Source organism: Haliotis rubra, unplaced genomic scaffold, assembly GCF_003918875.1.
Source record: "Haliotis rubra isolate DU_JTF1 unplaced genomic scaffold, ASM391887v1 Scf748, whole genome shotgun sequence".
Lineage (NCBI taxonomy): Eukaryota > Metazoa > Mollusca > Gastropoda > Lepetellida > Haliotidae > Haliotis > Haliotis rubra.
In genome coordinates this window covers 447,041-458,867 of record NW_025767466.1, presented here as the reverse complement: position 1 = coordinate 458,867, position 11,827 = coordinate 447,041, and the positions used below count along the sequence as shown (strand labels likewise).

Sequence of the window (11,827 nt, the reverse complement as noted above, 5' to 3'; positions counted from 1 at the left end):
TATACACAAGACATAACACAGCTGTACTGACGTGACGCCATCATTGTCAGAACATACGAGACGATTGCACGCGCACCTGTCCACAAGACATGTTCGTGGTTTGTAATACGCAAATTATGGCAAAGGAACATACTACTTCAGCACACAAATCATAGCGCCTCTAGAGGAGTTTCAATGAAAGGAAATATAATTTGAAAACATTGACAGCACATGTAATTCACATGCGGTGAACTCAAATGTACAAATTTAGCTGTTATATTTTTTCAGTTTTTTAGTTGTCATATTTTTATGCTGCGTCTAAGTAATCTTAATCATAATTTGACAGAGGTGCGATGTCTACCTGATGGCTTTTTCTTTTGGAAAATTTGTGAAACGGATAGGGCTATTCATTCAGGTGGTCACACTGTTCAGTCACTCTTGGTCCACTGGTGTTATTCAAGCTACTTCAAACAACTCAAACAGTAGTGAGCATTACAGAAGCACATGAACGTGGCTGCTTTAAAAAAATATAATGATTGTGAAGATTGATTGAAATATTTTAATTTGATTATTACCAGCTATTCACATTATATTTCAAAATGTATATTTCTAGTAAGGCTTAAGAATCTCAAACAGGACTTGACTGTGTAATCACAGTGTTTGAATTTAGGTGATCAGTGTTTTTGTAATAATAATAACAATTATAACAATGAGAATATTAATAACGCGCCTTTTCCAGGCTAGACAGTCTCACGACTTAGTTCAGAGGGTACCCATTGTTCTGCTGGGTGAACAGAGGCAATTTTAAACAAACTCACCTGCCTAAGATGAGACCACATGCGTCACATGTGCTTCGTTGTGGGGCAGGACTGAAGTCCTAGAAACTCTCAGGAGTCAAGCTATCAGACACGGTCACCCATCTCAAAGACTCTCCGAGACCCTGAGCTCTATGCACAGGACCACACGCCACAACGTGTTTCAAAAATTCCATTACCTAACAATGTATGAAAACGAACGTAACATCTCCACAGCAATCCCGAAACTCGCCGAAGAGCACACTTATGATAGTCGCTTTATGAACAAACGCTCGTGTTGGCATTTGAATCTCGCATCACGCATGGCCCTATTCTAATAAAATCTTCAAATTAGGCAGCACAATTCTGTTAGGTGTGTTCCTTCTCATGTCAAATGACGATACAGTTTGGCACATTACACTCATCCATAGAGGGAACGAGTCTTCATGGAGGTTACGGAAAGGGGCGAGTGGTAACGAATGGTAACATTTGTCGAGAGGTGGACCAGTCTTCTTGGAGGTCAAGGAAAGAGCGAGTGGTGACGAATGGTAACATTCGTCGAGATGTTGACCAGTCTTCTTGTAGGTTACGGAAAGGGGCGAGTGGTAACGAATGGTTACATTTGTCGAGAGGTGGACCAGTCTTCTTGTAGGTTACGGAAAGGGGCGAGTGGTAACGAATGGTTACATTTGTCGAGAGGTGGAACAGTCTTCTTGGAGGTTACGGAAAGGGGAATGTGTTTAATCAATCACAAAAGTCTTTTAGCCCTTTACATGAAAAAAGCAGCAATAATTTGCCAAAAGGAGCGAACATGTAAGATGACCATGGCGGCATAGTTGTGATGTAAACATACTCTAAGGAATATTTCGGGCTTCGCCATTTAGTACTGTTGCGTACTTTTAGTACTTGATAATGCCCATATACGTAGTTCTGCTAAAGGGATCCGTTCCTGCTACAACAGTAATATCAGTACTCAAAAGTTATAATGTTATAATTGGGATTACACTTTCTCAGTACAGATTCTCGTTCTTTTGTTGGGTTGAGTCCCATCCGGGATCGAACTCACACCCTCAGACTTCAGCACCTAATCTTGAATCTCGAATGTATCAGAATGTCATTTAGGTTATGGAGAGAGCTTCTGTACTACTGACCGTTTATTTACTTTTCAGTCTTCTACATTAAGTATTTACAATGAATGAAGGGTTATTTATTGTTTGTTGTAAATGTAGAAAAAGCATCCGACTGTAGATGGCTACAAATTCGTACAGGCATTGTAACAATGTGTCATACATTCGACATTACTACGACTTGTCTAAAACGCACCCACATGTGCAACAAGCAACAAGCATGACACGACTGGCATATGCATGTGGCAGATGTAAGTAAGACAGCGTCGTATATTGTCACCCATCCTCTATCTGTTGTACTTTGGGTGCAGTGGGGTAGCCTAGTGGTTAAAGCGTTCCCTCGTCACGCCGAAGACCGGGGTTCGATTCCCCATATGGGACAATCTGTGAAGCCCATTGCTGGTGTCCCCCGACGTGATATTGCTGGACTATTGCTAAAGGCAGCGTTAAACCAAACTTACTCACACACTCATTGTTGTGCTTTGAAGAAACAGTGAATGAAATATTATCCAATGACCCTTGAGGCATAACTTCTTTGAGTGGCATATTAGAAGTTGGGAAGTTCAATAAAGGCAAACTTTGTGGTTAACAACGTCTTTATTTCATGAGGGCGATACAGATTCTGGTATCGTTGTCAAGCTGAAATGAAATACTGTCAACGCGTAGATGTGTGTTGACAGGGGTATCAGCTCATAACTGAGACGAACAATACGTTGACAAAGACGAAGGAACACTTTGAGTACCAACTTCTTTAGTTATACATGACATGATAAGAGAAGTATACATGAATGAGGTGAGCGGAGTTCCAGCTCAACCCCAAGGCGTTTCCTACGAGCGGCATTATCCTGCTCCCAGTCATCACTACACAGACAGTCGGAATACCGGATTCCTTGACAATATAGATGTGAGCATATATATATATATATATACAGTTTTTGACAACAATGGACAGGCGAAGACTCAACAATGGACAGAGAGAGAAACAACAGCACTTCCGTGGACCAGTTGATGTAATGGCAGACACGGCCAAGGGGGATGATCAATTAAGGCTATAAATGTCACATACAGTAAAAATTGTATTAATGAATTAGACGCTATGACAATACCAACGCAGTTAATGTCAAAACAAGTACAAGTGACGGCAGACACAACAACAGAAATACTCTGAAACCCGGCAGCAAGGTTAAAGAGATCTGGACGCCTTGCATTAGTACTATTTGATAGAAATTGATAGCAAGCGAGTGAGTTTTGTTTTACGCCGCTTTTAGCAGTATTCCTGCAATATCACGACACCAGAAATGGACTTCACACATTATACCCATGTGGGGAATCGAACCCGGGTCTTCAGTGTGACGAGCGAACGCTTTAACCACTAGACCACCCCACTTTCCCTGGTTATTGATAGACTCATTTAGTCAAAATCGTATCCTTCTTTTCACATGTTGGCTTTCGTATTGTTTCAGTTATGTATTTGTGACTCATATTTATGTTTACAAGATACACTTGGATATGGAATGTACGTACGTGTAACAGGTACTAATGGAATAATTATGAAGTACATAAGGTTGTGAATATTAACTTGAGCAGTGATTGTACTACAATGTAAGTGCTACTGTACTACAGCTGATATCGCAATTACATGGAGGCGAATCAATGGGCATGACGAAGCTTCTGTATATATTGTTTCACTTGAACATCAGAAGCTCGAACAATATATCTGAAGAGATTTCCAGGGTCTTGGTCGTAAGAATCATCGTAGTGTTTCTTGTCCAACAGTTGCCACGCCCCATCCTGCTCCAGCCACTGCATCAGAGGTTCCAGCCTGTCGATGTAATCCTTTACCTCAGTGAATCGAGCATCCAGGATCCCGAAACATATCACACCTCCTGCAACGGACAACGACGACCACCAAATCAGTTGGTTTTGTCCACAGGTCAATTTCTGCAGGACATACTGGCTAGAATTAAACTATTTCAAAGACATATATTTCCTGAAGAGGTCTGGTATGTATTGCCAAGTGTCCTGACCCATCACCAATGTCGGGGGTAATTTGGGTTGCGTGAAAATATATTATCCCAGTATCTATAACCTTGCTGTATAGCTGAAATACTGCCGCTGTGACTGTAAACGTTAACTCACTCACTCACTCACTCACAAAAACTGGTCACAATCAGAAATTATCAATAAATCCAACGTACATATTGTGTGTGTTTTTCATTCTGTTCTAAATACACCATAGTCTGTTTACTGACTTGCTAACTATCTTGGTTCAGTGACATCACACACCTTTGAAGCGGCTTGATGTTAAAAATAAATTAAAGTTTGTTTTGGTATTATTTAGGTTCTGTCTATCTCTCATTAATACGTTTAATACATAGGATTTGTGATAGTGCTGAATGTTAGGTGATCTCTGGAACATCGCAGTCTAAAAAGGGGTACTTTAATGGAACTTGTCTGTAAATCCGAATCTCAAACACATACAACTCAGGAACACCACTTCAGGTGAACCACGTGAAGAGGAAGTAAAATCCCAATACCCGGCTTCACAAGTCGCACCATCTCTAGCAACGCAGCACAAGGTAGCAGCCCGATGTTGAAAGCCCCAGCTGCCACCACGCAGTCGTACGTGTCTAAAAGTTAAACAAGCGATATAAATACCACCCAAAAAACAAAAGATGAAGTGAAAATGAAGATATATGTCAATCAATTTCTGTAAACTGTATATCGGACCTAGTGAAAGGTCCGTGAATAATAATATCACCCAAAAATGGAATATATACTATTAGCATGTATGAGCTAATTAGGATGTTGGCTCTACCAGTGTGTTTTCAGAGAACGATGAATTGCAATAGTTAATCGGATATTGAAATCAATCGGTTCTCCAAGCTTCGAATGTATTTGTCAATTATAACTGTCTGGTGATGTGCACGTATCATAAGTTACAGTATCAGTATGAAGAATAGCCTTGACTAACTGTTAATGACGACTGATTGGCGATTTGAAAGTTGAGTGTTCCAGATTTGTATATTTGGTCCATTTGTGTTATACCATTGGGTTAACCATATGATACTTTGAAAATTCAACATAATTCAATTTCGTCATTGTTAAATACACGTCCATGACCGTTGAATTCCTTAGCTACGTTCGTCCTTCTTAGAACGATATGAAACGTTGTAAAGGTTATCTAATATCCTACCCCGTTAATGCAATCGGAGACTATATGTCTAATAGGACGTTTGGCTGACTACTCACATACACACTCATATGCATTCATCGCTCTCTCTCTCTCTCTCTCTCTCTCTCTCTCTCTCTCTCTCTCTCTCTCTCTCTCTCTCTCTCTCTCTCTCTCTCTCTCTCTCTCTCTCTCTCTCTCTCTCTCTCTCTCTCTCTCTCTCTCTCTCTCTCTCCTCTCTCTCTCTCTCTCTCTCTCTCTCTCTCTCTCTCTCTCTCTGTATATATATATATGCACACACACACACGCGATTAATAATGTCTTCATAATATACTGTCATATATATCTCTAACCTGTCTTCAGTGTGCTGATGGGGTTTTCATCCATGAACTCCAGGTAGTAATTAGTGTATACGCCTTTCTTCATTGCTTCACCCATCATACCAGACGATGGACCAAGACCGTCTAGCTGCCTAAATCCCTTTTTCCACAGCTGAAACATGTAATCAATATCATAACTGTTTCCTTCCTTAGTCTACTACAGCTGAGCACAACTGTTTATAAGTGGAAACATATTTTCATTTCAAAACATAAATTTAGATAGAGAAACGTTCACTCGGTAAATATGTGAGTGATAAATGTATGAATATCGGCTGTGTTTTGGCAAACCCTTCCAAACTGAAACGCGGCTTTTCATTACCTGAAATGTGGGGCTAAACAATGGCACCAATGACTTATCACCATCATCATCATCGATAACATCATCGCTATGATGATCTATATTAAGAGGTGCTCAATTAAATTCCATGTGTATAGTTTGCACAGTGATTTTACTTTCGGTCAACGCATCATGTATGACTGTTGAGAATTTGATTCAATTACTTATTTTATAGTTTATTATAAATTTTATTTCAGCCAGAAGTTTGAACATTAATTATTTATTATAGCAATGACTTCTCCCTTGTAAAACTGTATAATGATATATCCCCGCTATGCAGGGCACAGAGTTGGTTTCATGAAGCCCAGACGGACGGCATGGTCTGCCAAGAGATAATCGCTTATGAGCAATTATGTGTCGAGAAACCACTCTTCATGTATATATTATTAATTCTATGTCAAGACATAAGTTTAATATCGTACACGTTATGAACATTGAATGTAAACTAATGTAGTTGTAGTATTAGTTTCGGTCAGTTGGCAGCAGTCTGTAAACAATCCAGTCTAGACAAGACAATCCAGTGATCAACAGCATGAGCATCGATCTAACATGTGACGCTAATATATGGATCAAATTAGCATAGTGCATATGGAATATTTTTAGTGAAAATACAATCAGGATATTTATAGCGTATACCAATATGTCATAGTTTTATTGCACGTACGCACGAGTGCACAAACTTAAGAAAACAGTGGACCATATTACAACAAGAGTCGGCTAAGTATGAAAAGAATAACCGGAAAAGAGACAAGTATACCTAATTATCATCTAATGGAGCGTGTTATCGATGCAATAAAGCAATCGGATAAACTTGGTGTCCAAATCTGATAGCTGTGCAAACTACGTCAATCCACGAACTACTTTCATAAAACTCCATACACGGCATGCGAATCATAAACGTTTTAGCATTTCACTGATAACGTTGTCGCGAGTTTAAATTGCGTGGACGAGTTTATAAACAAACATAGCTGCCCCCATTCTCAAAATTGGTGATTCTGTAAGAATTGCTGACAGAGGGTCTGGAGTCGTTACAGCAGGAATTGACTTTGGAAACCATGAAACGGATTATTTCGTTCAAATTCTAGGTACGAATTATGAGTCACAAGTGAAAGGCGATCGTCTAAGAAAAGTACCAACCAAGGATTGTGATCTGTCCATCACTATACAGATGACTAATCGATTCCGTCAGGTATCAGAAACTGATATTGATGAGGTGATTACCCGCAGTGAAATTAGAAACACTGCCAAGAAAACCCTGCCCGATTTTGTTGTTCTGTTTAGACCGAAAGATCTCATTTTAAGCATGTGTTATGTTTGCACTGTATTAGCAACTTGTCACAACCATAAAATTATGCCGCCGTCATGAACGACCTTCACCTTGGTGTACCGCTAAGTATTCTTACGCGAATGCTCGATTCTCTTCATATAAATTCGCATATGATTTCCTTCTTTTTTTAGAATAATTTTAAGAATGACATCATATGATAAGGCGATTATTAATCCCGTGTGTTTCTGCATCATTAATATCACATATTAGGACAAAACATTATGCATTATGCTCGCCAAAGGCTCGCATAATACATTTTGTATTCCTAATATATTATCTTAATGATACCGAAACACACTCGGTTAATAATCTCAATGAAATACATTAAGAATTTTGTGTCTATGTTGCCATGCGGCGTTTCCGACACAGGGTCTTCTGACCTTACATAGTGTATCTAAATAGCTATCTACATCTCAAAAGCTCAAGACAGAATACGACGCATACATTTCGGTATGCTATGAGAAGTGAGTGAGTACATAAGTTTAATTTAAGTCACTTCATTCCCGGCAAAATTGTCTAAAGAGCTGAAGGAATGGTGTAAATCCAGCTGGGGTCCATGCAGGAAGTAAATGTACTGTAAGTCTCCATGGTACCTAGTATGGTGATCTACCTTCAGCTGTTGGTGATATATATCTTGTTGTTTTTTATATTTATTGTCTTCTGTAGCTGACATATTTTAGATTTACCTACTAGTTCTATATTCATAACTGTTGTTTTTACTGTCCTTCGTTGAAAGGCTTTTTATAATTTACATGTATTTATGGTGAATTTAAAACTTGGTTTAGTCACAATATGGCTGAAATATTGCAGATGTGACCGTACATCTTTACTCACTCACTTAAGTCACGTGGTATATACACAAAGAACTTAGTTATGCACCCCCTGACCTAGTTCACGACTAGATGAGTCCCGATCTTAACCCTTTGACGCATATCTGGGACGTGACTGGTCGTCGTGTGCAACAAAGGGATCCTTCTGTACAAAAACTGGCCCAGTTGGAAGCTGCTTTACACGAAGAATGGCGGAGACTGCTCCTTCAGAGGATCAGGAATCTGACAGGGGGTATTAGGAGGAGAGTGCTGGCTGTGAGTGCTTGACACAAAACCTATTCCGACAGAAACTTTGTGGGTTAAACGCTAATACAAGAAGGTTCCTACTTGGATGGACAACATAAATATATCATGCATGGGGCTTCATGTTGGTAATTGTAAGTGGTTGATCAAATGTGGAAAACGAAAACATTTCAAATCCCCAAGCAGGTCCCGACTGCTCATAACCCCCGAGCAAGGGTCTTAACCCGCTTGCAGATATCATAAGTCATGCTGATTAAAGATATTTTACCCCAACCAAAACAAATTAGATGACGTAATCCATACGAGTGTTGTATTAAACCGTAATCTCTCAGATAGTTCCAGCAATGTTTCTAGCATGCCTGAATATCATAGATAATATACCAAAATGCAAATATGCACCGTACATCTTAACCGATTTAATCATAGGCCAATACAGAAAACCTTTGGCATAGTTTAGAAGCAGTTCACGAAGGTAAGTAGATGAAGTTGGCAAGCCATAAAAGAAAATGCAGACATGTTCTTTAATATCGTTGAAGATGACTTTCACGTTTTGCTTGTATGTTGTATATAAGATAATTTAAGGAAAAACATACATTGAAGAAAAGTATTGTTAAAAGTGTAAACAAATAAATGTTCATATCTGTTAATGTCACATGTGAGCAAAACAACTTCACAAAATCTTTCTCGGTGTATATATCATGCCATGTACCCCCAACATCAAGTCTCCCACTAATGGAATCCCAACATCAAGTCTCACACTAATGGCATCCTAACATCCTGTCTCCCTATATTTGAATCCCCAACATCCCGTCTCCCACTAATGGAATCCCAACATCCAGTCTCACACTAATGGCATCCTAACATTCAGTCTCCCTATATTTGAATCCCCAACATCCAGTCTCCCACTAATGGAATCCCAACATCCAGTCTCACACTAATGAAATCCCAACATCCAGTTTCACACTAATAGAATACCAGCATCCAGTCTCCCACTAATGAAATACCAGCATCCAGTCTCCCACTAATGAAATCCCAACATCCAGTCTCACACTTATGGAATCCCAACATCCAGTCTCCCACTAATGGTATCCCAACATCCAGTGTCACACTAATGGAATCCCAACATCCAGTCTCCCACTGATAGAATCCCAACATCATTGTATTTCTGACACCCAGTGCCATACCTTACACACCGAGGATCCCCACGTATAGCATACACAATACATGGTCTGAACCTGACAATTTCATGAATACTGAATCAGTCTTAGCCTTTCCACAAGTAACACCAGAGCAATGGGCGCACCTGTTCCGCTAACATCCCTGTGCCTGCAGCAACATCCAGAATCCTCACAGATGCCCTCTTATCTTCTTTAAAGAAGTCCGAGACACACTCGGACACGTGTATAGGGTCCCTGTAACTTGGGATTGTCCATATCTGTAAATGTACATCATCCGTATAAAACCCCAGTACGATCAGAAGCAATCATCCAACTCACTCAGCCTGACAGCCAAGTGCAGATGGTAGGTTTATGGTTAGATTGGTATATCCGTGTGAGTGAGTGAGTTTACTTTTACGCAGCTTTTAGCAATATTCCAGTAATATCACGGCGGGGGACATCAGAAATATGTTTGATATATCTTACCCATGTGGGGACTCGAACCCAGGTCTTTAGCGTGACGAGCAAACGCTTTAACCACAAGGCTACACCACCGCCCCTGTGTGTTTTGTAGTGTTGTGAAGAATAGGACAGGTGTTCAAAAAGCGTTGGTATATATGTGGGGATTGTGTGTATATTGTATGCATCTGTGTAAATCATGACGACATCAACTGTCGCACACACTTGTCAAAAAGGCAGGATAGATGTACTGTAGTAAATGAATCGGATGGACCTTACGTCCATTTGAGCAGCACATCATATTATTATATCATACACACAGTTTATTGCAATCAAAATACCACTGTCTTTATGCATATATGGATAGTTGGAATGAATTGTGTCCGTGGCTCTTTGAGGTAACATATTGGTGAAAATAAGAGACTATAGCGTATAATATGGCATTCATCTCACCTGATCGTAACTGCTGGCAACGCTTGTGAATAGATCGGCAATCTGTCTTGGGGTCATGCCCTCTCTCTTGTTATAGTCATCAAATGACATGTTTCCTTTCTTTCCTGTTTGAAACTAAAGTTTTGAACAGGTTAAACGCTATGGATTAATTAGTATGTATTTCTTACATGTAACTAACTTTCATCAGGTTATAAACACATTCCCCTCTAAAGGGTAATCTTTAAATGGGAAGTATCCAGGTATCTTGTGATCAAAGTCATAAACTTTCTAAACGTAAAATGGCATAAAAACAATTGTCTGATACAGTGCAAATTTTCAACAAAAAATAATCAACGGACTCGAAATGTATTATCTATGAGCACATCTTATAACATCACTTCTGGATTAAGTAATATGACATTGTAATAGGTTGTTCTATGCATCTAGATACATAAAAATCCATTTATATGCCCTTCCGTTTTCAAAACAGCATTTCTTTGAAAATAAACATGTTTGACAACTTTGACACATCAAGGTCTAATTGCTCGATCGGAAGATCTGAGATGAATAAATCACGAAAGCATGCGAATTTGTGCATATAACAAATTCTGGTTAAATTACATTGATTGACTATACAATAATAACGAAGTTATTCTGCACATAGCAGTACGCATTGTTACGTAAGTCCTGGATGTAATTACCAACCAGACATATTATCAGTGGACTACAGTTATACTCCACCCCTAGACATGTTATCAGTGAACTACCGTTATACTCCACCAACCAGACATGTTATCAGTGAACTACCGTTATACTCCACCAACCAGACATGTTATCAGTGGACTACCGTTATACTCCACCCCCAGACATGTTATCAGTGGACTACCTTTATACTCCACCCCCAGACATGTTATCAGTGAACTACCGTTATACTCCACCCCTAGACATGTTATCAGTGGACTACCGTTATACTCCACCCCTAGACATGTTATCAGTGGACTACCGTTATTCTCCACCTCCAGACATGTTATCAGTGGACTACCTTTATACTCCACCTCCAGACATCTTATCAGTGAACTACCGTTATACTCCACCCCTAGACATGTTATCAGTGAACTACCGTTATACTCCACCAACCAGACATGTTATCAGTGAACTACCGTTATACTCCACCAACCAGACATGTTATCAGTGGACTACCGTTATACTCCACCCCCAGACATGTTATCAGTGGACTACCTTTATACTCCACCCCCAGACATGTTATCAGTGAACTACCGTTATACTCCACCCCTAGACATGTTATCAGTGGACTACCGTTATACTCCACCAACCAGACATGTTATCAGTGAACTACCGTTATACTCCACCAACCAGACATGTTATCAGTGGACTACCGTTATACTCCACCCCCAGACATGTTATCAGTGGACTACCTTTATACTCCACCCCCAGACATGTTATCAGTGAACTACCGTTATACTCCACCCCTAGACATGTTATCAGTGGACTACCGTTATACTCCACCCCTAGACATATTATCAGTGGACTACCGTTATTCTCCACCTCCAGACATGTTATCAGTGGACT

The 11,827-nt window shown here is 39.8% G+C and overlaps 1 protein-coding gene across 1 annotated transcript; it reads right to left on the bottom strand.

The window, feature by feature from the left end:
* Positions 1-3,426: 3,426 nt before the first annotated feature.
* On the bottom strand, positions 3,427-10,348 carry LOC124260032 (methyltransferase-like protein 27). The gene is made up of 5 exons (XM_046694274.1): positions 10,259-10,348; positions 9,493-9,624; positions 5,426-5,564; positions 4,438-4,530; positions 3,427-3,786 (listed from the first exon to the last, which is right to left on the bottom strand). The coding sequence occupies exons 1-5, from the start codon at positions 10,346-10,348 to the stop codon at positions 3,551-3,553; spliced, it is 690 nt and encodes a 229-aa protein (XP_046550230.1). The 3' UTR covers positions 3,427-3,550.
* Positions 10,349-11,827: the final 1,479 nt, after the last annotated feature.